The sequence below is a fragment of the Ovis canadensis genome, chromosome 16 (genome assembly GCF_042477335.2).
Source record: "Ovis canadensis isolate MfBH-ARS-UI-01 breed Bighorn chromosome 16, ARS-UI_OviCan_v2, whole genome shotgun sequence".
Classification (NCBI taxonomy): domain Eukaryota; kingdom Metazoa; phylum Chordata; class Mammalia; order Artiodactyla; family Bovidae; genus Ovis; species Ovis canadensis.
Window position 1 is genome coordinate 15,752,130 of NC_091260.1, and position 26,542 is coordinate 15,778,671.

Sequence of the window (26,542 nt, forward strand, 5' to 3'; positions counted from 1 at the left end):
CCCGCAGAGAGAGCCACTCCATCAGAGAGTGGTTGTGTGATCCCAGGGGTCAGGGCTGACGATGGGAAGAATCTCAGGGACCCGGAAGACTATGCCCTACTTGAAAGCCCAGCCTGAAGACCTGAAGGCCCTGTACTAACAGAGGAAGGAAACTGGTAAGGAAGCTGCTGGCCCCTCTCCGTGCATGGAGCGAGAAAAGGGCAGGCGAGCCAAATCTAAGCCCGGCAGGGACCCGGGGAAGGGCTGGGTCTGGAATTTGTGGAGCACCTCCTTTGCACGAGGCCTCACCGTTGCCTTAAAAACTTTTCCTTTTATTAATATAGTGGAGGGAACTAAGCTTCAGGGAGAAGTTAAACAATCTCAGAGAAAGCGCAGAATCAAGACTAGAGCACCTTTGGTCTGATCCTGGGGCCACAGGACTTCCTCTCTGTGTTGCCGCCCAGGACACACGCTGGACAAGTCCAGCTTCTGTGATTTCTCAAGGTGGGCCTGTGGTGATAATGTCTCTCCTCACCTCAGCCTAATTCAGGTGCCACACCTGCTTTCCAACAAACGGTTCTGTCTATGCAGAAGGGACCGATGACAGGGGCGCCGTGCCCATGGAGGAAGGAGGCTCACATGACAAGTTCAAGTTCACAGTATCTGTGTGATGGCAGTTCTGGGAATGGGAGTGGAAACCAGCACGTACTGGAATTACTTCTGCTCCACGGGGTTGCAGAGAGTCGAACATGGCTTAGCAACTAAACAACAGCTGCTTCTCAGAGCCCACCTAGAAAAAGGGGGGCATCAGTCACCTAGGTGACCCTGAAGTCCTGTGTCTGACACTGTCCTCCCTGAGGTGATGCCAACTTGAGTGCCCTCGGAGCGACACTCCGGTCAGCTCACACCCTGGGTGTGTTAGAAAGAGCCTGAGCTTTGGATTCCTGTAGTCACGTGGAGGCACCAAAGTCCCTGTGGAAGATGGAGAAGGTAGAGGAGGATGGAAGCAAGTGTTCGCTGAGTGCTTTCTACTCCCTTTTGTTAGATGAGAAAACCAGTGCTCTGAGAGGTTAAGCCACTCAGGGGTGCCTGAATCCAAAGTTCAGGCTCTACCAGTGGAAGCTGGGTCTTGGCAGAGGTCCCCTCAGAGGAGGGTGAGAGTGCATGGGCTGCCCCTCCTCAGGAGCGGGTATGAGTGCCTGAGTGCCATGCTCCCTACAGCTGCAGGAGGCTGGCGGTTCCAGCCAGCCTGGCGAGTCTTGTGGCTGCAAGACAACCCTTTGGGCACCACCCCCTGGAGGTTCAGTGCACAGCTCTGCCAAACACCATTCCCAGAGTCTGTATCACAGCTGGTAGCCCAAACCTCCATTCAGGTAGGCGGGTTCGTGAACTGTCACCTAAGGGTTGGTGCCTCTGCCACACGGGACAAGGGCACCAGCCGCACTTGCCACTTAGGCCGTGCTGTGGATGTGGTACTCTATCCCAGAGATGGGTTTGGTGGAACCCAGTTCAGCTCCAGGACCTGAGGCCCAGATATGGCACATAAAAGAGGGGCTTGGAAGACCTGGGTTCAAATCACAGGCACTTAATGGCCATGCGACCTCAGTCAAAACCTTTCACTGACCTGAGAGTCAACTCTCTAAATTAACACCTACTGGGTCAGTTGGTGAGGATTAAATGAGATTAATTACCAAGAGTGGCACCTAGCAGGCATTTAGAGGGCTTTCTCCTTTTCTCCTTTCTTCCCTTATAAAATGACACATTTTCAGCACTGTAGCCAGAGCAAGCAGAGTGAGATGGGGTCACACATCTAAGTCTAGCCTGGGTAAAGCTTCTCAGAGCATGGACTCTTTGGAGCAGATTCAAAGGCCCAGGGCCCAGACACTCTCTCTTCCTAACTTAGGGCTGACCACAGGAAGCACATGATTCACCTGGAGTCCTGGAGCTGAAGACTGGGTGTTTCTAACTGACTTGACTGAGGGTGGTACCTTATGAGAGAAGAAAGAGTTGAGATGTATCCCAGATGAGAACGGAGCTAACTCAGGCCAGACTAGAAAGAAGTTGCCAGAGGCCATGGGCTGCAGGGAGAGACTAAGTGCAGTAAGTGGCAGGGTGTCCATGGACGAGCGTCCACATCTGTCCGCACCATCTGGAGGGCCCCGGCCTCCTTCATTCACCTGGCAAGTGCACACACATCCTTCAAGGGCCCGTGACCCTCTCTGTGACTTCCATCCCAGCGCTGTGCACCGTCCCCCGTGGAGCTGGCCACGCACTTCCTTTGTGTGCCTTTGAATCCCTTTACCTCGGCCCCTGCCACAGGGCAGTCGCCGGGAACTCCGGTCTCTTTCACTGCTCACACTCCTCTCTCCCCAGCAGACCGCAGCTCTTGGGGGGCCTCACATGAGTCTGATTCATAGGAGGATCCCGTTAAGCCTTTGGAAAGTTGAATGAAGGGATAGAAGGCATGGGAGTGCTCCCTGGACCTTATTAAACATGACGCTGGGATTAAGAGGAAGGACAAGGGTCGGGGAGATGCACTAAAGGGGGAAAGTGTGATTACAAACATTGGTGGATCGATAATGGTGATTTTATGGCTGGTATTGTTGGCGCAGGAGCAGGAAAAGACTGAGGCAGGGAAATATGAAGGAGCGCAGATTTATAGGAGTTTACACATGCGCAGAGATGCTCATTACTGGCTTTGTAACAGTAGAAGATTCAGGAATAGCTTAGTAACCATATAGGACATGTGTTATATAAATGTTAGTACACTAGTCTTATGAAATATCTTGTTGCCATCACAAAGAATGAGCAGATCTACAGGAATGAGATGGAAAGTCCCACTGACATTGGGAAAGAGTATGTGCCATGGTACAGTGATTAAAAGTACTTGTAGGTCAAATATACTTCAACGTTTTTAAGAAATATGAAAGTGAAATAACCACACACACACGCACAAAAAAAACCCATAAAATGCTAAAAAAAAGAAAAGAAGTGCTTGCCTAGATTCAGTTCTGTCCTTCACGTGCTATATAACCTGGGTATTTTCCTATCATCTCTAAGCCTCAGTTTCTTCATTTGTAAAATGACAATGGTTGTAACTACCTCAAAAAGTTGTGAGGATTGAAGAGGTTCTTGGCATAGTACAAGCTTGCATTCAATATTTAATAAAGATTTGCTTTTATTATTTAGTGAAAATGTATGTAGCAAAAACTGTATGCCATCATTCCAGTTTTGCTTTCAAATCTTTTTCTTCATGTAAAGATGTATGTCTACATTAAAATATAGTGGATGTGTGGGTAAAGCAACCATTAACAATTGTTATCTTGGATGTATGAGACTAGAGAAGTGAGGAAAGGATTTACACTGTTTTTTTAAGAGTTAATTTTTTCAGAACTTTCAAGTTCACAGCAAAACTGAGCTCCATACACATACACAGCCTCTTCCACCATCCACATCTCCCACCCTAGTGGTACGTGTGTCAAACTGATACACCTACTTCAACACATCACTGAGATTTTCACGTTTGACTGTATACATCTCTAGTTCATTTCCATTCCTAGAATACACACGTGCTTGTTTTGTAAGTGATGTTAATTAATGGCTGATTTGCACCCTGAGCCCCAGCATGGCAAGACTCTAGAAAGTGACCTCTTCGCAGAACCTACCAAAGAGGTCAAATTTGGGACCTGAGCCTCACCTCTGCCCTGAGGACCTCCACTGCTGTCCCCAGAGTGACAGTTCACAGGCTCGCCCGCCTGGGTGCCTGCTCCTCCCAGAGACATCTGACAGCAGTCCCCAAACCGAGGAGGCCAGCCCCTAGGCCGTGCCTCCCCTGACATTCTGCAGGCACACGATGCTCACTCGCACCGGCTAAGCAGCTTCAAAGCACCAGGGAGCAGGTCCGGGGGTGGAGAGCAGCCCGTGACTGGGTCGTGAGGCTGCCAGCCCTATCTGTGAAGCCTCCTCTGACATTCACCAGCACAGAGACATTTCTGGGAGCGCTGTATTCTCATTGCAATACGGGGAGAAACCTGCCCATCTCACAAGGCCATTGTGAGCACAGATGAGGAGAATCTTTGGCAAAGTACCTAACATGTTCCTTGGCCTATGGAAGTCCTCGGGAAGTTCTCATTACCTGCTTAACAGGCCTGGACCCTTCTATATACAGCATGGTCAGAGGGGAGTATGTGGTTGGGATATCCTTCCTGGAAAATCAGGACAAGGACAGGGTGAGCACTATCCTGGGGCTTTCCACACATGCACCTCAGGACGCACCAGCTACACTTCTGCTCCAGAGAACCGCTCTCTAAACAAGTCCTCAGCCTTTATTTGAAATGTGATCCTCCAATGAAATTGAGTGAGTTGAAGTGATATGCCTGAATCTAGAGCCTGTCATACGGAGTGAATTAAGTCAGAGGAAAACAAATATCATATATTAACGCATCTATATGGGATCTAGAAGAATGGTACTGATGAAGCTATTTGCAGGGCAGGAATAGAGGAGCAGATGTAGAGAACACAGTGGTCGGGGAGGAGAGGGGATGAGCTGAGAGAGTGGCCCTGGCGTATATACACTAGCGTGTGTAAGGCAGAGAGCTGGTGGGAAGCTGCTGGGTGGCGCAGGGAGCTCAGTGTGGCGCTCTGTGACGACCTCAAGGGTTGGGGTGGGGGTGTGGTGGCAGGGAGACTCGGGAAGGAGGGGACATATGAATACGTGTGGCTGATTCATGATGTTGTACAGCAGAAACTGACACAACGCTGTGAAGGAATTATATTCCAGTTTTAAAAAGTGAAAAAGAAAAAGTGATCTTCCAAAATGAAGGCATTCTTGGGTGACATCAGGGAGGAGCTGCATGTGGGTGTGGGAAGAGGCTGCTCCCCACAGAGGCGGAGAAAATGCTGTGCCTGACCCTCCAGGAGGGAAAAGCTGGGCTGGGAGGAGGCGCGCTCCGGGGGCTGGCTGCTCCCACCTGCCCCGTCTGCTTCCCCAGGTGGCTTCTACTTCGGCCTCGAACTGCGCTTGCAGCTCCCCAACATGAGGCGCAGTCTCCACCTGACCTTCGTGTGTCTGAGTCTCTTCTCTGCACGGTGAGCTCTGCCACCCCTCAGTGGCCTTGGTCCGAATTGCTTTGTGTTTTGCACACGGTGAGGGGTGGGGGTGGCAGTCCTTTCTACTTGCCAACGACAAGACAAAACCTAGTGCCTTCACCCCGCTGACGCACCAGGACATACAGTTTCATGCCATTTTTTTTTTTTTTCCTATCTGGAGAAGTCAAGCTTCCAAAATGGTCAGAGATGGGTAAATCCCTTTTGTTTTGGGGGGAAGGTTTTGAGTGTTTCCACATTACCATGACATTATGACACATGGCAAATGCATAACAAAGTGGGGTGGGATAGAGACACGTGTAATTCAGCAGCTGAAAGCTGGAGGGTTCTCTTTGGAAGAGTCGCTGATGGTACACGAGTACAAGCACACGCGTGTGCGGGCTCGCGTGCTCATCTGTGCCTGGCTCTTTGCAACCCATGGACTGCATGCAGCCCTCCAGGCTCCTCTGTCCATGGAATTTTCCAGGCAAGAATGCTGGAGTGGGTCGCCATTTCCTCCTCCAGAGGATCTTCCTGACCCGGGGATCAAACCTGTGTCTCCTGAGTCTTCTGCACTGGCAGACAGATTCTTTACCACCGAACCACCTGGAAGCCCGTAAAACCACACACATACACGCAAACACAAGCTCAAGCTTCAAGTTTGTACGTCTGCATGTTGGTCCACACATCAGCACACATGTACACTGAAACCTGTTTTCTTCTGCAGGGTGTGCGTCCAGGGGAATCAGTTCAACACTGAGGTCAGCAGAAGCGACAAGCTGTCCCTGCCTGGCTTTGAGAATCTCACAGCAGGATATAACAAGTTTCTCAGGCCCAATTTTGGCGGTAGGTCTTTCTTTTTGCCCAGGACATCAGTTCGAAAGGAACAGGACCAGAGATAATATGCAGACGAGGGTTTCAGGAGACTGTAGTTGACTGCTTTTTCTGATCTAACAGATTGGCAGCTGCCAAGTATTTTTCATGCTGCTTGGGAGAAAGCACTTTCTCTGGTCTCTCCGCCTGCAGGATGCAGAAATCCTCCTCCCCAGGGAGGTTACTAGAGCTTCCTCACTACCCCACACCCACTGTCTGCCTTCTACCCGCCCTTCTGGTATCATTACTATGTCTCACCAGGACTGTTCCACCTGTTCTTCACCTTGGCCTCAGCCTGCCACCTCGAGACTAACCCTCTACTCTGCCATTCGGATGACCCACCTGGACCCTTTGCTGCTCAGAATACTTCCTGCTCCCCAGTATCTCCAGCCTAGAGTCCAGAGCCCGTCGCGTGGCACATGCAGCACTTCCCAGCCCCACCTCTCTCTACCTGGCAACCTCATCTCCCCAGCATCTGCCCACTACGCCCTTATACAAATGTGCCCCCAGACCTCCTTGGCCTCTCTTGTCTCCATGGTTTTTGCTCAGACTGTTCATCTGCCAATAAGAGCTTGTTCCAATCTGACTCCTGGTAAAATGCCAGTTTTCCTTCATGTCTCAGATCAAAGGCTTCCTCTTAGGAGCAGCCCACACAGATTCCTCCAGGCCTCATGCCCTTTCTTCACACTTTATTTTGAACATACATCTAAATCACAGCTGTTACCGGGTGATGCTGTCACTGGCTTTATGTCCGTCTTGGCTCTAGGCTGAAATCCCTTGCAGAAATCCTGCTTTATTTACTTCACTAGCCCCAGTGGTATCTCAGTGCTCAACAGGTAGCAAGTTGTCAATTAATATATCTTGAAAAATGAGGCAAGGATGGAAAGAATGAGGCCACCACCTACCTCCTTCTCACAGGGTCTCAGCCTCTCTGTTTGTAAAATGCAAGAATGAACAATGTGGTTACTAATGTCTTGTTACCTTGAGTAGTAGAAAGAGCCTTGGCGTTGAATAAAGCTGAGTTGTGGCTCCTGGCTCAACTGCTGGGCAAGCATCTTAGCTTTCTGTAGCTAGGGGGCATATCATCTACCTCACAGGGAGGACTGGATGAAGTGTTTAAATATATCATTAAGATGCCATCTATTTTAATCCCTTTGCCTTCCTGCTCCTCTCTTCGGTTGATATTAATAAAATTCTCGGGTCAGATTTGGATTAGTGGGTTAGTCCAGGTCCTCTGAGGAGCAGACGATGAGAGGGGATTATCCTTGCAAGATATTTATTGGGGCCATATCTATGACAAAATATGGGGCAGGAAAAGGAAGAAGCTGGAAAGTTGAAGGGAAGAAGGGAGGGAGGGAAGAAAGGCTTGTGGAGGTGCCTTAGACCACAGTGCAGTTCTAAGCATGTTTGGAAAGTCCACCATGGAGTCCTTGAGCGGAAGCTCCCATCACGGGAGTCTCCTATCTCTGTGCCTCCCAGGAGCAGGCCTGCCTTAGTATTCCTAACACGTTCAGGCCCCAGTGGGATGCAGACCATGGGAAGTGTGGCCTCTGAACAAGTGTGGTGAAAGGTTTCAGAGCACAGCAGCTGGGGCCACCCACACTCCTTCAGATGGAGATCTGAGAGACCCAACCTCACGGCCACACATTTAGGATTTGAGGTCCTTAAGTTAAGGGACCTTGGGGGCTTCCACCTGCCCTGGTTTTCCCAGGACCAACTGAATGCTAATGATGAGCCTGGGAGTGTGCACATCTGGTTAGATTTGCTGAACAACGTCTCTGCCTCCCAAATGCCAAACAACTGGGCCAGAACACTGCCCTTCTTGTTGCTGGCTCGTGGGCCAACAGGGTGCAGAGTCCCTGGATGACATACCCATTCTGAGCCTGAGGTGGCCCTCAGGGACATGAGGCGCAGACCCACCTGGGGTGGAAATGGGGCAAGGGGTCCTCAGTCAAAAGGAAGGGAAGGCACACCTCCACCCCTTGTCATGAGCCTTTGGCACTCTGCCTCCTAACAGAACCTACATGTATGAGGCAGCCTCCAGGCCCACGGAGGGGCTGTAGTTCTCTGGAGTAACGTCTGTCCACCCAGGTCTAGGACCCTGAGGTCCCTGAGTGACCAGACCTCCGTAGGGCTTTTCAGGGACTGAGCTTGGCAGCACGGGTCTGCAAGCCTCTGCCCAGGACCTGGCCTTGACCTGTTTCCTAGGAGAAAGCTGCCCTCTGGTGGCACTGCTCACTTTTCTAACTCACAGGGAAGAAAGAACAAACTGGTCCATAAAGCAGCCAACTGAGAAAAAGCCGGGACTAGACTACCTAGAAACAAACTAAACATACAAAACCCACAGTGAGCCTGAAGCGCTTGTACATCTTCGGCTCTCCATGTTCCTCGGGGGTGGCAACCAGTGCTGAGCCATACCTGCTGTGTGCCAAGCTCTTACAACAGATCCCGTGACCTTCCCAACCCCACCCTGATGACCGACGTTAGCAGCTCTATTTTAAAGATGAGAAACTGTAGAACAGAGAGGTTTAGCAGTTTGTTCAAGGTCACACAGCTGTGATGTGGCCACGCTGACCCTAAGCTTCTCTTCTTGATGCAACACCTTGCTGCCATGAGGGGCAGAGAGCCACTTAGCACCTTAACTCCTTCAGCACCTTCCAGGGTCCGCCCTGAAAGATCTACCCCTTTCCCACCAAGTATTCAGTTAATCATTTTTAATCACACTGGCTTTAAAACTCCAATTCCAAGTTCTTACCTATATCCTGCAGCTTGATTTCCTTCAATTAATAATTAAGCTGCTCTCTGATTCTTCCCAGTTTGATGTGGTGAAGCATTTTGAATTCCACCTCTCCTTTCCCTAGTTAACGTGTTGTCACAGTTCCCTGAAGTACCCCCAGGTATTATCCCAAGTAAACGCTTTCCACCTATTAACCTGGTGAGGAAAGTTGTTTCTTTTCCAGAATTAGCTAAGATCATGGAAGAGAGGGATAAGGGAAGTGAAATAATATTTACCGAGTGCATGGTATTGCATGATAGAAACCATGCTGGGGGCTTTGTACACATAATTATTTCTGAGCACCTTCTGTATGTCTAGCTAGGCAGCCACTTCGCGTATATTCTGGCTCGTCACCACCCTGCAAAGAAGCTGCCACACATCTTCTCTCATTTAACCTTCTCCATGGCCCTCTGATGTCATTAGCATTATTCAAACCTGCAGGTGAGAAAGCTGCAGTTCTGAAAGATCTGCTAACTTTCCAGATCAAAACTCACATCTTCCTGACCCCTGGGCTCTCGTTCCACATCTCTAGTCTCAGGGAGAGTAAACATTCCTGGCCTGGCCACTGACAATGGTGGCTCCCATTCTTCTTCACTTCCTACTTCACTCGAGAGGTAAGACAGGCACCCTCAGAAGTCAGGCCCACCTGCCCAGACTCCAGGATCGAGGCCCAGCATCTGCACACCAGACCAAATGGGGATGGTTCTGCAACTCTAAATAGTTTAAGGTTCCTGGAGAGCAAAGGAAGAGGAGAAGGATGTCAGGAGGTGAGTGGAAGCTCAACCATGAGTAGCCTTGAATGCCATCTGGTGGTAAATTTACTTGGTTGAGGGGGGGAAATATATTTGTGTACAAGTTCCCAAATCTCTATTACATTTCTAAATAAATGAGTCCCTCACAAGCACCATAGGAAAAAGTCCTCCAAGTAAGAAGTAGCAGATACCATTCCATTCCTTCAAATCAACACTAATGACTATAGTGTGGTCTCGCCTCTGTGTGTTTAGCTAAGTGTATCTGTGTGCATTGCTTTTTCATACAAAAAGGAGGCACACCCTGTATAGTCATTTCTCCTGCAAGGGGGAGGATAGAAAATTAACCTTGTATTTATAAGCTTCTAAATTGTTTAAAATTTTGCAATAGGTCACTGTTACTTTTTAAATTTTCTAATATATATATATTTCTCATGTGCGTGCTTGCCTAGTTGCTTCAATCGTGTCTGACTCTTCGAGACCTTATCTGACTGTTTGCAACCCCTTTGGACTGTAGCCCACCAGGCTCCCCTGTCGATGGGATTTTCCAGGCAAGAATACTGGAACGGGTTGCCTTTCCCCTCTCCAGGGGATCTTCCTGACCCAGGGATCGAACCTGTGTCTCTTGCATCTCCTGCACTGCAGATTTGTTCCACTAGCACCACCAGGGAAGCCCATATACTTCTTCTATGTATATTATTAATTATTAATGTGTATAACTATATATTTCTTAGCTGTGCTAATGTTAGCAAATCGGTTTATATTTCTATGTAAGGCTTTCTGTTTTTTCTCCATTCTTAGGAGAACCTGTTCAGATAGCACTGACTCTGGACATTGCAAGTATTTCCAGTATTTCAGAGAGTAATATGGTATGTGTGCTTCCCTCGCCTTCCACCCATTGAGCCCCTTTCCTGTGTTTATAAGGAAACCCGTTCTAGCTACGCAAAACAGAACAGAGACTTATTGGAATGGCGGGAACTGGAGACCTATCCCGAAACTCAAGACAGTGGAAGATGCTTGTAAAACAACTCTTCTGAGTATCAGAGGGAAAGTGGATTCAAAGGCTAGGAGGGGGAAAATGAGGGAGTGGGTGTGCTGGGCGAGGGGTAAGAATGGGGGAAATGAAAGGCAGGGAGGAAGCCTAAATATCACGTGGCTCCTCACAGAGCAGGAGACAAGCTGATGAAAGCCAACAGTCACATACCTTCTTCCAACCACCCTCTCTCTTAAGAGAACATGTCTTAGACAGGGGGACGCTGCAGGCAGTTTGCCATGAGAGTCCGCTGTAGACTGCAGGTAAACTGGGCAACCTGAGCCCTTCGCACACCAAAGCCTTGAAAACCTTAGCATGGCCTTTGTGATCAAGGGAAAGTAAGTTAAGGCCCTGAACACATCCGGTGCGGCTCCCTCTGGGCAGTGGGTGTTATCTGGAATAAATAAGGTGCTTTGTTCTCATGTTGCTGCAGGCCACCACCCCAAGGCAAGCTTCATTCACCCAGGTCTGCTGTGGCATGTGCTCTTGACCTCAGTGGAGGTGGGGAGGAAAGTAAGACATGACCCTTTTCCTTGCATTTTCTGAGCTTTCTCTTCCGTCCACTTCCTCTCCCCGGCTGCCCTTCAGGACTACACAGCCACCATATACCTCAGACAGCGCTGGACAGACCAGAGGCTGGTGTTCGAAGGCAACAAGAGCTTCACTCTGGACGCACGCCTAGTGGAGTTCCTCTGGGTGCCAGACACTTACATCGTGGAGTCCAAGAAGTCCTTCCTCCACGAAGTCACTGTGGGGAACCGACTCATCCGCCTCTTCTCCAACGGCACAGTCCTGTATGCCCTCAGGTGACCGGGCGCCTGTGGCCTCAGGGTAGGGGGCAAAAGAGCAGGGAGGAGAGGCAAAGGATGCTCTGACCAGTCTTCAGGCAACCACCTCCCCTTCCCGTAGGCCTGCCTTCTTAGGTCCTTGTCCCCAGAGCAGAAGGGCCCTTTCTCAGTCCAGTTTGGCTCAACAAGTCTCTACTGAGAATGCGTGCTCCGTGCCAGGCCTGTGCTGGATGCTGAGGCCATGGGGCTGAATCAGATGTTGTCCTGACACAGACGCATAAGCAAAGGAAGTCAGGGCACTGGGGGCCCGCGGCGGGAGTGGGACAGTAGTTCGGGGTGATGTTAGAGGAGGTTTTCGCAGGACTCTAAGCTGAGTCTTAAAGAGTAAAAGGAAGTTAGCTAGGAAGAGGGAAGGGGAACAGCAAGCACAGACAGAGAGGTGATTCAAAAAACTTCCGTTTCCTGGGCGCAACGGGGCAGTTGGTGGCTACAGAATACATCTCTACTTAGGTTGGTGGCTACAGAATACATCTCTACTTAGGTGAGCTGTACTCGTACAGATAGAAAATCAAAGTACAGTCCTCCAAAGCCTCACCACCTGTAGTCATGGGTTCTGCTTTGCCCCTTCTTCAAATCCCCGAGGCCAAAACTTCCTTCCACCCTTCACAGCTTCATCAAGTTGTTGTTTGGCGGCAACAGGAAAGATGCCCCTAAGGTGCTCCCTGGGGCAGCCTACAGGCAGAGGACTCACCACTGCCTCTGCCAGGGCTAAACAATGACTGCAAACCTAACCCTGCTGGAGGCCTTCAGTAGAAGGCTAGGGACCATGGACAGAGGAGCCTGGCAGGCTACAGTCCACGGGGTCGCAAAGAGTCGGACACGACTGAGCGACTTCACACACACACACACACACACACACACACACACGGACCAAATATTCCTGAAAGTGAAAATCGCTCAGTTGTGTCCAACCCCACGGACTATACAGTCTATGGAATTCTCCAGGCCAGAATACTGGAATGTGTAGCTTTTCCCTTCTCGAGGGGATCTTCCCAGCCCAGGGATCAAACTCAGGTCTCCCGCATTGCAGGCAGATTCTTTACCAGCTGAGTCACAAAGGTCAGCCTAAACCTCAATACCTCTTTCAAGAAGTCCAATAGACCTCTCCCTTGACCCTAACTCCAGTTAATACTAAGGTGCCCCTCCCTTGCATTCCCACAGCACGTGTGAGTGTGCTGTACAAGGATAACAAACAATGGATGATGGTTAATAGCCTGGCTCTAGAGTCAGACAGATTTAGGGCAAGTCCCTGCTCTCTGACCTTAGGCAAGTTATTGACTCTCAGAGCCCAGAAAAAACTGGATGCAGAAGCATCTCAAAAAAGCCAATGAATGATTCTGTTTTGTGATATTGTTGCAAGTTTGTCTCTGAATTGCCAACATTCTAACTTTCTGCACTCTGGACTCTGGCTTTAACCAAGTCTCTCCGGTATTGCTTAGTGCAGAAAAACTCAGGACTGCTTTGAATGTAGGCACCAAGTCACACATTCACTCTAAGAGTCAAGGTGAAAGTTCTCTTGGAGTAGCCCTTAAGAGGGAGTGTATACTTTCTATAGCATCCTTATAACACTCTCTACAAATCCATTTTTCCTTTCTTAGAATCACAACAACTGTTGCATGTAACATGGACCTGTCTAAATACCCCATGGACACACAGACATGCAAGTTGCAACTAGAGAGCTGTGAGTATACGTCATGCGGGCCCCTTAGATGAGTTTCTGGGGTGACTTAGATCTGTGTATGTGTGAGGAGTATCCTATTCATAGTAGGCTTTCTCTCCTTGATGTTGATGACAATGGGTTCATCCCTTCTGGGTGTATGTCCAGAGAGATTTAGAGACTTTCAAAAATAAACCTTTCAACACTATGTCTTTGGGAGAGGACCACTGTGCATTGGCGCCAAGTATTTCCACCTAAAACTAGGCAGGACAGCAAAGCAAACAGGAGCCAATAGGCCTAGGAAGAATTCTCAGGAACTACTAAGTCATGGAAGCCAGGAAGAGCACAGCAGAAGTAAGAAATGGCAGATATACAAAACAATCATTGACCTTTATTGCAAGACTGCTTTAAACTTCTAGAATAAATTATTTGATATACATAAAGCTTGATAGCATAGTGCCAGTAAGTGGACATCTCAACTGCGTCCTGGGGATTTGCTTATGATGAAGAATGAGCATTTACTCTGAGCTGATGGGTGTCAGATGAATTCCTGGCCCTGTGAGTGATTTTGCGGTTCCTTAGTAAACCACTCCAAAATACCCACCACGGGGAGGTGGCACCTGTGATACAAGTCCTAGGAAGAAAATGCCACAGACAGCAATTATTAAGGCGTCAAGGCATGGCTTGCACAAGGAAGAAAAAGTGTATTCAAGCTCTGGGAACCACTGGGTGCTTCTTGAGGACACTAGTGGCCAACATCCAAGAAACAGAACCGTTATGAGACAGCAGCCATTTTTCAGAGGTAGACATTTAATTAAAGACTAGGGCAGGCAGATTAATTACCTTATTGACTAAATGCATGAAAAGCCTTCTTGAAGCAATGCAGCTGTTTGGAGGCAGACGAAAACTTGAGGTTAACAAAAAGAGAGTTCATTTCCAGCCCCATGTACAGAGAGCAATTGCCCTCCGCGGGTAGCAGTGCTCATCTCAAATCTCAGGAGTGAGATTCTCCTGGAAACTCCAGCACTCTGCTTACACAAATATTGTCCCCACTGAGCAGAGGAAGCTTTCACTGAATCTGGGTTCAGAAACCTCACCAAGGGCTTTTTCCTGAATGATACCCCTAGAAAATAATTGATACCATGCCACAAGTGCCCATATCCACTCAGGGAAAGAGCAATGAGAACGTAATGATTGTGAGCATTTACCAGTCACTTTGCCCACAAAGGTCCATATAGTCACAGCTATGGTTTTTCCAGTAGTCATGTACAGATGTGAGAGTTGGACTATAAAAAGGCTGAGTGCTGAAAAATTGATGCTTTCAAATTGCGGTGTTGGAGAAGACTCTTAAGAGTCCCTTGGACATCAAGGAAATCAAACCAGTCAATCCTAAAGGAAATCAGCCCTGAATATTCGTCAGAAGGACTGATACTGAAGCTGAAGCTTCAATATTTTGGCCACCTGATGCGACAAGCCGGCCCCCTGGAAAAGACCCTGATGCTGGGGTGAGGGCAGGAGGAGAAGGGGCAACAGAGGATGAGATGGTTGGATGGCATCTCCAACTCAATGAACATGAGTTTGAGCAAACTCCAGGAGATGGTGGGCAGGGAAGCCTGGTGTGCTGCAGTCCATGGGGTCAGAAAGACTAGAACATAACTTAGTGACTGGACAACAAACAACCCCACCATCAGTTATGAAAGCAAAGTACCTGAGTAGAGGCTTGTACAACTTACTTTTTTAGATACTTTTTCCCTTTGGGATGCCAGACAAAATGATACAAGCAGTACAAGTTGCTCTGACTTGTCTCCACCTTTCAGCTGTTATGAATGACAGTGCTGTGAACATTTCTGTACAAGTCCTTTTATGGACATGATTTGATTTCTCTTGGATAGTTACTTAGGACTAAAATGCCGGGTCAAATTTATGTTTAATTTTTCAAGAAACTGTCAAACCGTTTTCCAAAGTGGTTGCACCATTTTACATTTCCACCAGCAACATTCAGCTTCTCCACACTCTCACCATCTATTATTGTCTATCTTTGTAATTACAGCCATTCTAGTGGATGTGAAGTGGTATCTTACTGTGGTTTTGATTTGTGTTTCCCTTGTGACTAATGATTTTGAGAATCTTTTTATGTGCTTATTAACCACTCATCTATCTTCTCAAAGGTATCATCTGAGGATTAAATGAGATGATAATGTTGTAAAGCACTTAGAAAGGTAATTGCTTACTAAGTGATAGATATTATCATCATCATCCATGGGCTTTGGTATTAAACTTTCTTGAGGTCCAATACTGGTTTGTTTCTCATTTGCTTTGCTATCCTGAGAAAGTTATCCAGTCTCTCTGAATCTGATAATTCTCATGTATAAAAGGGGCAGAACATTACAGTTCCTCAATTCTAAGGCACAGCATTTATCGAATAGTAACACTGCAGAAAAAAAAAAGCTCTAAGCTCTACTTAATATATAACAACTGTGAGATCCATTTCAATTTCATAAAATGTAAAAAAAAAAGCTTTAAATAATGAAGAAATATATAGCTCTACTTTGCAAGCTTGTGAGAATCTTAGAGACATGATATGTAAAGGACTTAATGTAAATGTTTAATAAAAGTTAGCTATTATTACTATCACCAACTATAGTAGTAAAACTGCTTTGAGGTTTATCAAATACTTATGCTTGCAGACATCAATAAAGTAGATGACTGAAAGTTTTGGGGGGTTCTTTTTTTGTTATATTATGCCAATATGAAAATATGAATAGACCAAATGTCCCTGAGAATCCCCTCCAAAATGTTAGACTGTCCTGAAAGGCAATAGCTACTATAGATCTTTGTGAGTTCACAGATATGTGTTCAAAAAATATCATCTGAATAATGATCGAGGCCATTTCTAGTTACTTACCATCTGCTAGGTGTATAGAATGCTTAGCACAGAACTGGCTCTCACTGACGGTGGTAAGCCCTAGCAGGCCGTCTCATTCTGGGCACACACTGTAATCACACTCGAGAAATCACGCCAGGTTTTGCATATGGGATCATCCTTGGACTTGCACCATCAGGACCGAGCTTCTGTCGTCTCTGCCTCAGTGTTTTCCAGACCAGTTCAGTCTGCCACCTTCTTGCACTGATCAGGGTACCCTTTCACTCGGCAGGGGGCTACGATGGGAATGACGTAGAGTTCAGCTGGCTGAGAGGGAACGACTCTGTGCGGGGATTGGAGAACCTGCGACTTGCTCAGTACACCATACAACAATATTTCACCTCAGTTACCAGGTCACAGCAAGAAACAGGTAACTCATAGGACAGTTTGCACAAGAGCAATATAGCCTAGTTGTATTCTGAGTCCAAAATATCACCTCTTTTTCACTTGGCCCCTTCTGGGCCCAAGAACCCTCTGTAATATGCCAAGCATTTTGGCTTGGCACTTTTGCCTGCTTTACACCCACTACTGAGACGGTCCCCCAGGGGCTCGCAGTCTAGTGAAGCAGGTATCCTGGAAACCAGCGGTGATGCTGCAGGAATATTGTGACAGAGAAGGGCACAAGAAGTGGCTCATGGCTGGGGGCATCAGCACTCCCATATACAACCACAATTTCTTTCACTGAAACTATAATGGCAGTTCATTATTAACTATGTTTTGGTGAACAATGGATGGTTTAAGGCAAATACAGCTAAGTTAAACTTCCCACAGGGAATGCCAGTTGAGGAGGGTTGATCTCTTATCCCTTGTTCATTCTATCAGGAAATTATACACGACTGGTCTTGCAATTTGAGCTTCAGAGGAATGTCCTGTATTTCATTTTGGAAACCTACGTTCCTTCCACTTTCCTGGTGGTGTTATCCTGGGTCTCGTTTTGGATCTCCCTTGATTCAGTTCCTGCAAGAACCTGCATTGGTAAGTAGTTCCAATGGGAGATTTCTAAGAACTGGGTTATTAGGTCTTTTTTTTTTTTTTAACCTTCTGCCATTCTTTTATTTGATATTCGCAGGATAGTTCTAGGAGCTGGTTTCTTGAGAGAGAGAAAGAGAGACCACACTAGGAATAGTGTATTTTTAAACTTTGTTTCACAGTGACAGATAAGGAAGAATGGTTATTTTGTTTACTGAACACCTCCCTCCAGTGAGAAGACGGAAATATTTAGAAAGTCATATCACTCATACCTGAACAAAAGGGCAAATCAACTCTTTCCCAGAAGCCCACAGACTTTTCAGAATGAGCTCTGTCCCGTTTCTGAGTCCTGTCCCCATGTTGCCAGCTCTTGAATGGAGACAGTTTGCCAGGTGGTGAAGGCAGCTGCACTGACCGCTGTCGTGGGTACATTGCTCACTTTTTCCCTAGGAGTGACCACTGTATTGTCAATGACCACACTGATGATTGGGTCCCGTACTTCTCTCCCGAACACCAACTGCTTCATAAAGGCCATCGATGTGTACCTGGGAATATGCTTTAGCTTCGTGTTTGGGGCCCTCCTGGAATATGCAGTTGCCCACTACAGCTCCTTACAGCAGATGGCAGCCAAAGATCGGGTAAGAATTTGAGGGCTCTATGTAATTCATCACCTGTGCCATATACTGGTTTGTCGAGACCAGGACCTGGTTCCTGACCCCCAGGGATTCACTTTGCACCAGTGATTCTCATCCTTGTTCCATGAGGGGAATCTGACAGTCAGGACACCTTTTTAAAAAGACTACTCTTTTTGCCAATGAGATATTAATATGCTTAATTTTCTAGCAGAAAATAACTGTGTTATCTGTATGCAACATAAAATCCCAACCACGAGAACAAGCATCCATGAAAAACCTAGGATCAAACCAAACACGACCAGCTGCTTATAAGTTCCAGATTAATATGTATTTACTATTTATTCTTTTGTTGCCTTTTTGTTTTCTCAAATTATACAAGTAATGGTTTCCAGAAAAATGTATGGAAAAATTAAACTGGCAAATTTCATGATTAGCATATTTTTCTGCTAACAGGGAGGGACTCATTATCTGGCTTAGCAGTGAAACACCATGGCTCATCGCTCAGAATAATAATAATAATGACTATTATCAATTGAGCATGTATGGGCCAGACACAGTCACAAGCTCTTTGCAAATATTATGTCATTTAAAATGCTCGTGGTCATGTGCTCAGTCATGTTCGAGTCTTTGTGGCCCCATGGACTGTAGCCCCCAGGCTCCTCTGCCCATGGGGTTCTCTAGACGAGGACACTGGTGTGGGGTGCCATTTTCTACTCCAGGGGCTCTTCCCAACCCAGGGGTCGAGCCCACATCTCCCGCATTGGCAGGCGGATTCTTTACCATCTGTAGAGACCTGTTAAAAATGCTCATAACAACTCAGTGAGGCTACCCCTATGTTTACAGTTGTGGGTTCTGAGTATGGGAAGACAAGTAATTTATGCAAGAGGACAAAGACAGGAAAAGGCAGAGCTGAGATTCGAACCTAAATCTGCTTGCCTCCAAAGTCTGACACATCTGTTATTCCCACTTGCAGTGGGCAATGGACCATGCCCTTAACTATTATTCTCTGCAGGCTCATGGAACCGTGGGATTTTTTGGAAGCCCAGTTTGATAGACATGGGCATACTAAAGCTCCTGCTAAAAAAAAAAAAAAAAAGATAGGGATCCAGTGCAGAAGAGCTGCCCACCTTTAGCAAAGGGCCAGGACTGTACAAGGTTTAATGGGGAGAAAAGGAGGATTCAGAATAGCCCAGAGATCCAGCTGACTTTTCTCTTGTGCTCGACTATCATAAACAATGTTTCACACAGTCATATTACTCAAGTACTAAAGGCAAATGATCATATGTGCCAGCCGAAGAATATGTATTTCATTTATTTCACTCCCTGTAGGCTTTCTTTTTTTTTAAGTTAATCTATTTTTTTAATTAAATTTATTTTTTAAATTGAAGTAGAGTTGATTTACAATGTTATATGAGTTTCAGGTGTACAGTACAATGATTATTTTTCTACATAATACTCTGTTAAGAGTTATGACAAAATAATGGCCACTATTGCCTGTTCTACACAATTTGCCCTTGCTGCTTATGTGTTTTATTCATAGTAGTTGAAATCATTCAGCCCCACACCCCTGTCTTGCCCCTTCTGCTCTCTCTTTCCCCTCTCATCATCGCCAGTTTGCTTCTGTATCTGCGAGTCTGTTTCTGTTTTGCTGGCTGTTTTCATTTGTTTTATTTTTTTTTATTTCGCATATAAGTGATGTCACACAGTCTTTATCTCTCTGGCTTATTTCACTGAGCATAATATTCTCTAGATCCGTCCACATTACTGCAAATGGCAAAATTTCATTCCTATTTATGGTTGGCTAGTATTTCATTATATATATATATACATATATATGTATCTCACATATTCTTTATCCATTGGTCAGTTGAGGTTGGATTGCTTGGATTGCTTGGACTGCTTCCATATCTTGGCTATTGTAAGCGGTGCATCTCTGAACATTGGAGTGCATGTATCTTTTTGAATTAGCACTTTTATCTGGATATATACCCAGGAGTGCAATTGCTAGATCTTATGGTAATTCTATTTTCAGTGTTTTGATGAACCTCCATATTGTCTTCCATAGTGACTGCACCAACTTACATTCCCAACAGTGTACAAGGATCTCCTTTTCTCCATGTCCAAACCAATATTCATTTGTAGACTCTTTGATGGTAGTGGTTCTGACAGATGCAAGGTGATATCTTATTGTTGTTTTGATCTTCATTTTTCTAGTAATTAGATATGTCAAGTATCATTTGCCTCTTAGTCATTCTGTATGTCTTCTTTGGAAAAAAGTTTCTTCAGGTCCTCTGACCATTATTTTGATAGGGCTGTTTTTTTTTTTTTATATTCAGCTATATGACCTGTTTATGTATTTTGGATATTAACCTCTTGCTGTTCATGTCATTTGCAAATATTATGTCCCATGCAGTAAGCTGTCACTTCATTTTATTAATGGTTTCCTTAGCTGTGCAAAACTTTTAAGTTTAATTAGGCCCCATTTGTTTAATTTTTGCTTTTGTTTCTTTTTGTCTTGTGAGACTGATCCAAAAAAATATCGCTATGATTTATGTCAGAGTATTTTCCCTATGTTCTCTTCTAGGGGTCTTAGGGTTTCAGGTCTTACATTTAGATCTTTAATCCATTTTGAGTTTATTTTTGTATAAAATTAAATTTTATACAATATTTAAAATTTAATTTAATTTTAAATTTTAAGTTAAATAAAAGTTTTCTAATTTGACTCTTGTAAATGTAGCTGTCCAGTCTTCCCAGCAGTGCTTACTGAAGTAACTCTCTTCTCCATTATATGTTCTCAGCTCCTTTGTCATAGATTAACTGACTATGAAGTGGATTTATTCTTGGGCTCTCTACTCTGTTCTGCTGAGACATATGTCTGTTTTGTGCCAGTACCATGCTGTTTTGATTACTGTATGTTTCCATCTTTGTTTTGTGTTACAGACTGTTTGATGTTGGTTTTGTTTGATATGAGTATTGCTACCCTGACTTTTTATCATTTCTGTCTGCATGAAATATCTTCTTCATCCCCTCACTTTCAGTCTTTGTGTGCATTTAACTTTTTTGTAGGCAGCATACAGGTGGGTCTTGTTTTTTAATTCTATCACTCACCCGTCTTTTGTTTGAAGCATTTAGTCTATTAACATTTAAAGTAACTATTCCCTCCATCCGGGCTTCCACATAACGTTGAGCAGAGTTCCCTGTGCTCTACAGTAGACTTTTGGTGGTTATCCGTTTTAAATATAGCAGTGCGTCTAGGAGGGAGCTCAATGAATTGGGAAGAATGGATACATGTATATGTATGGCTGAGTCCCTTTACTGTACCCAAAACTATCACAACATTGTTAATTGGCTATACTCCAATACAGAATAAAAAGTTTAATAAAAAATAAAATAACTACTAACAGTTATGTACCTACTGCCATGTTCTTACTCATTTTCTAGTTGTTTTTTGTCTTTTTTTTTGGTTTTCTCAGTTCATTTCCTTTTTTTGTTTCTTCTCTTATGGTTGATGATTTTCTTTAACAACATTCTTACATTCCTTTCTTGTTCGTTTCTGTGTATCTGTTCTAGGTTTTGACTTGTGGTATCTACTTGTTTTAAACTGGTAGTAATTTAAGCTCAAGCACATTGTAAAGGAGCTACATTTTTCACTCCCTTCTCCTGCTGCTGCTGCTGCTGCTGCTGCTGCTGCTGCTGCTGCTGCTGCTGCTGCTGCTGCTGCTAAGTCGCTTCAGTCATGTCCGACTCTGTGCGACCCCATAGACGGCAGCCCACCAGGCTCCTCTGTCCCTGGGATTCTCCAGGCAAGAACACTGCAGTGGGTTGCCATTTCCTTCTCCAATGCGTGAAAGTGAAAAGCGAAAGTGAATTCGCTCATTCGTGCCCGACTCTTAGCGACCTCATGGACTCCTACGCTTTGTGTTTTTGATGTCATATTTTACATCTCATGTGTCCTTCAACTGGCTTTTGCAGTTATAGTTGTTTTTACAATTTTTTTGTCTTTTAATCTTCACACTGGCTTAATTAAGTGATTGAGCCTCAGTTCTTACTGTACTGTTTGCCTTTCCTAGTAAAGGGATTAGGATTATCCCTTTCCTATAGATTCTTTCTTCTTTTCCACTTAGAGAAAATCCTATAACATTTCTTCTAGAGTAAGTCTACTATTGATGAATTGTCTTAGTTTTCCCTTGTCTGAGAAGTTCTTTATCTCTTCTTCAATTCTAGATGATAATCTAGGATAACCTGGGTTGCAGGTCTTACCCTTTAGAGCATTGAATGTCACACTCTTCTGGCCTGCAAAGTTTCTGCAGAAAAATCAGATTTATGTGGGATCCCTTGTATATGATTCTGTATTTTTCTCTTGTTGCCTTTAGAATTCTCTCTTTATCGTTAACACTTGGCATTTTAATTATGTTTTGGTATGAATTTGTTTGAGTTCATCTTGCTTGGGACCCTCTGTGTTTCCTGTACCTGGATATTTGGTCCTTGTTTGGGTTTGGGAAGTTTTTGGTCACAATTTCATCACATACATTTTCTATCCTCTTCCCTTTCTGGGACCCCTATAATGTGAACACTGATACACTTGATATTATCCCAGAGCTGCTCTCATTTTTAAAATTTGTTTTCCTTTTTGCTGCTCTGTTAGGTGGTTTCTACTCTACCTTCTAGGTCACTTATCTGTTCTTCTGTATCATTTAGTCTGCTTCATTCCTTCCAGTGTGTTTTCCTTCAGGATTAAATTCTTCATTTCTTTTCTTTTGGCCACACTGTGCAGTTTGTGGGATCTTATTCCCTGACCAGGAGTTGAACTCAGGCTCTCGACAGTGAAAGTATGGAGTCCTCACCACTGGACATCAGGGAATTCCTAAGATTGGGTCCTTTTAAAAATATTTTTTAGTTCCTTGTTAAAATTCTCACCATGTTCATCTATTCTTTTCCCTACCTCAGTTAGCATTATTAATAATAATGTTTTGAATTCTTTATCAGATATTGTTTATTTCTGTTTCATTATTTATTTTTTCAGGGGATTTCTTTTGCTCTTTCAACTGAGATCCGTTCCTTTGACTTTTCATTTTGCTTAAATGTCTCTGCCCCTGCGAGTTCAGGTGAGACAGCTGCCGACTGCAGTCTTGCATAGGCCTTATGTGGATATGCCCCTGCACAGAGTGCTTTTGCCGGGAAAGCTGACCTTGGGGTGGAAGCTAGCTGTGTCTTTTCTCAGCACGTGCTGGCAGCTGTCCCCTTGGTGGAAGGTGGGACTGCAGAGGGCCTAGAGCTAGAGCCCGGTGTGAGGTGTGGCTTCCTTCTGCCCGGTGACCCTCCTCACCCTATTAGGGTGGGCTCTGATCCCAAGCTGCTGGAGCAGAAGCCCTGAGGATTGGGCCCATGCTGGCTCTATCCCTTTTAAATGTATGCTTTTCCCTCTCCCAGCCCCAGGGAGGTGCTGAAGGAAGGGAGGCCTATAGGCTGGGCAGGCTGCAGTGAGAGGTCCGCGTTCTCTCTGATGTGCTATTTGGGCGGTACCAGCAACTGTTGCCCTTGCTCTGCTCGGGTGCAACCTCGGGTCCAGGTCCCCTTTCCCTTCGAGGGTGATCACTCCTCCAGCCTCTGCCCCCCGAGCCCTGCTGGACAAGCGAGGGCAAGCGAGGGCAAGCGAGGACCCGGGTAGACTCTCTGTTTGGATTGGGGGTAGTGAGCTACGGTGTACCAGCCATCGTCAGAGGCCTGGGCTGCTTTTGACGTGCTGCTGGAGAAGAATCAACAACGGCGGCCACCACCCCACCCAGGCTCTGCCCTGGGCTCAAGCTGCCTCTGCGTTCCACAGCTGAGCTTTCTTTCCAGTCCACGTGCCATGCTGTTCCAGCTCTGGTGGAGAATGGCAACTCCATGGGGTTGCAAGAACCATCATTATTTCTATTTGTGTGGCAAAAACCTTAAGACACTGCTGATATCTATTAACTTCCATAATCAGTTACTCCCTTCTCCCTGGAATAGAATGAAACTGTCAAACACCTACTAAATGCTTTACATAATTTATACCACTTAATCTTCCCATCACTCTCAAGAGGTAGGTATTAATGTCATCAACATTTTGCAGGCAAGGAAATTGAGTTCTAAAGGAATTGGGGTGACTAAAATGTCACAATAGTGAAAGACAGAATGGGATCTGAACCCCGGTCAGTTATCTTCAAAGCCTGAGCAATTAACATTTAGCACCCTAGAGAAAGAAATGGCAACCCACTCCAGTATTCTTGACTGGGAAATTCTGTGGACAAAGGAGTCTGGTGGGGTACAGTCCTTGGGGTCACAGAGTTGGACGCACCTGAGCACACACATGCACACACACACACACTCAGCTCTGCACATCTAAAATGGGCAGTGGTTATTCTCCCCATTATACGAGCTGATGGCTTAAAGACAGGTGCCTGTAAGCAGGATATCAGACTGCCAAGTCTTGCTTACCAGCCAGTATATAAGGCGCTCAGTACTGCTCTCTCCTCAACCTAATTATTCAATATTAAGACCTCTAAGTATATGAATTGTTGTTGCTTAGTCACTCAGTCGTGCCTGATTCTTTGCGACCACATGGACTATAGCCCTCCAGGTTACTCTGTGCATGGGATTTCCCAGGCAAGAATACTGGAATGGGTTGCCATTTCCATCTCTAGGAGACCTTCCTGACCCAGGGATCGAACCCACCTCTCCTGCATCGGCAGGTGTAATCTTTACCGTTAAGCCATCAGGCTTTTGCTAAGTCATCTGTCAAACTAACCACCGTGTTTATGAACTAGGGGAAAGCAAAGGAAGTGGAAGAAGTCAATATTACTAACATCATCAACAGCTCCATCTCCAGCTTTAAACGGAAGATCAGTTTTGCCAGCATTGAAATTTCCGGAGATAACGTTGACTACAGCGACTTGACAATGAAAACCAGTGACAAGTTCAAGTTTGTCTTCCGAGATAAGCTGGGCAGGATTGTTGATTATTTCACAATTCAAAACCCTAGTAATGTTGATCGATATTCCAAACTACTATTTCCTTTGATTTTTATGCTAGCCAATGTATTTTACTGGGCATACTATATGTATTTTTGAGAAGATGTTGAACTGTTTGCAAGCCAAAGATCATCAATAAAGCAACATGCTAAGGTAAATGATATTCTAAGCCAAGTGTGCATCCTAAACTAATGGTGCCACAAGTGACTAAAATAACATTTGAGCATTTCTCCTCAAAGAATGGCTCACCCAACCATTATTTAAGCTGTGTAGAAGTCCTAGCACTATGTCTTTTAATAGAAGTATCCACCCATTTATTTTTTATTTTTATGAAAGACATCCCTATGGAGCCCAAGATTACAAGCTTACTCAGGACTGACTGTCCAGTGGCTCCCTGGTCTTCATTTAACTCATACAAAAAAGGAAAAGGAAGCTATTACATGTATTGAGTCAAGTGGCAGAGGTTGTTTTTAAATTAATCACACATGCTATTTACTAAATCTCTACAGTGCTTAAAAAAATACATTGTTGCTTGGTTGGGGAGTAACATTTTCTAGTTTTTGGTTTTGATTAAAATTAAATCTGGGCTTAAGTAAATTAACTGAAAGTCAGTGCAGTAAATACCAAGATGAGTTGTTAATATAGTATCTATTGCCACAGCAGAACTGTCCGCATATTCCAATAAGTCCTACCATTGAAAATCAAATATAAGTGAAGAAAAATTTAGTGGACCAATAATCTCAAACATAAATCTCTTCTTTTATAAGATACAATGGATTCCCCAAACTGGGAGAGCTCCTGGACTTCATTCCCCCATTTGACATGTCTTATCATTTTACTATTATATGCAAGCCTGTCCTAAACAATGCTGAAGCCGTTTCCCCACATCATGGGGAAAACGGAAGAACTTTTAAAAAACTTATTCTAAGAGTCTTTATACAGACTATTGTCATGAAGCCTTGCAGAATCAAGTCCAATTCTATCTGCTGCTTCGACGCTGAGCAACAATTTGGCAGCAGCGGATCCCCTGCATCCTTCCATGAGGAGCTTTTATCCCTATGCTCTAATGACAAGGAAGGATGCTTATTATAATAGATGATGAGCTGCATCACTCAGAAACAAGTGGCTTATCACAAGTGGCTTGCTCAGACACCTGATCTTTCCAGCTGGACTACTTTGAGTGGCTTATCCTGCCTCAGTAGGAGAATTCTGATCCTAGGTCCAGAGCTTTCTAAGTCAGTAGCTTGTTACAGAGCAAGGTGCTGCAGGTGAGCTATCTTTTCCAAGCCCAGCCACTCTCACCCTAACCAAAGAAGCATCTTAGGTGCATCCCTGCCTCCTGGCCTAGCTCAGCCGACAGTACCATAAATGGTAATTTGTGGGTGTGCTGTGATAAAGGCCCAATCTTTTAAAAGAATCTTGCCATCTTTAATTCTTTAGCTTCCTTTTCTAATAAATGTATCCTTTTACTTTTCCTTTCAGAAATAAACTGTGGCTTTGGAAGATCATCTCTCTCCTATCCCTGTACCATAGGCTCTTATTCTTTCCCCCTTTATGATACTGCTAACAATTCAATTTCTATGGGTTTGATCAACTGAGCTTTTTAAACGAAATGTTTCTGATGGGAATGGAAGAATTAAAGAGGTGGATGCCACTGTATGGGTCAATAATATTTGTGATTCTTTTTAATAAAGATTGAAAGGAAATATCTGTTTTGAAACTCTAGTCAAGCATTAATTTTTGAAAAAGGTATAAAGATGTGAAACTGAAATAAATATATCATGTTAGCTACATACCAAGTCAAGTGGTCATCTATAGAATATGTTTAAAATCCCATTTGGAAAAGTTGTTTATCATAACACAAACTCAGTGGACTCACACTCTTCCATCCTCATATTCCCTTCACCCTAAACCATACACATATATATTCACACACGCACACACACACACACACACACACACATACACACACACACACCCCTCTACTATTTCCTACTGAGGAAGGTAAACACTCATGAAA

General features: G+C 45.1%; 1 protein-coding gene across 2 annotated transcripts; it reads left to right on the plus strand.

The window, feature by feature from the left end:
- GABRP (gamma-aminobutyric acid type A receptor subunit pi) lies at positions 1-26,242 on the plus strand. Of its 2 annotated transcripts, XR_011249717.1 has the most exons (11): positions 6-155; positions 4,971-5,067; positions 5,792-5,910; positions 10,264-10,331; positions 11,084-11,301; positions 12,942-13,024; positions 16,156-16,293; positions 16,746-16,898; positions 17,343-17,530; positions 24,319-24,675; positions 26,005-26,242. XR_011249717.1 is itself a non-coding variant. In XM_069556578.1 (10 exons), the coding sequence occupies exons 2-10, from the start codon at positions 5,015-5,017 to the stop codon at positions 24,619-24,621; spliced, it is 1,323 nt and encodes a 440-aa protein (XP_069412679.1). In that variant the 5' UTR covers positions 1-155; positions 4,971-5,014; the 3' UTR covers positions 24,622-26,242. The 2 variants fall into 2 exon arrangements, 1 of the variants encoding a protein (XP_069412679.1); XM_069556578.1 differs by having other exon boundaries at positions 1-155; positions 24,319-26,242.
- The last annotated feature ends 300 nt before the right edge of the window (positions 26,243-26,542 follow it).

Coding starts and splice junctions, on each gene's coding strand:
- GABRP (XM_069556578.1), top strand. CDS start 5,015: ATGAGGCGCAGTCTCCACCTGACCTTCGTGTGTCTGAGTCTCTTCTCT. Junction 10,332..11,083: donor GTATTTCAGAGAGTAATATG/GTATGTGTGCTT, acceptor GCTGCCCTTCAG/GACTACACAGCCACCATATA. Junction 16,294..16,745: donor CAGGTCACAGCAAGAAACAG/GTAACTCATAGG, acceptor TCATTCTATCAG/GAAATTATACACGACTGGTC.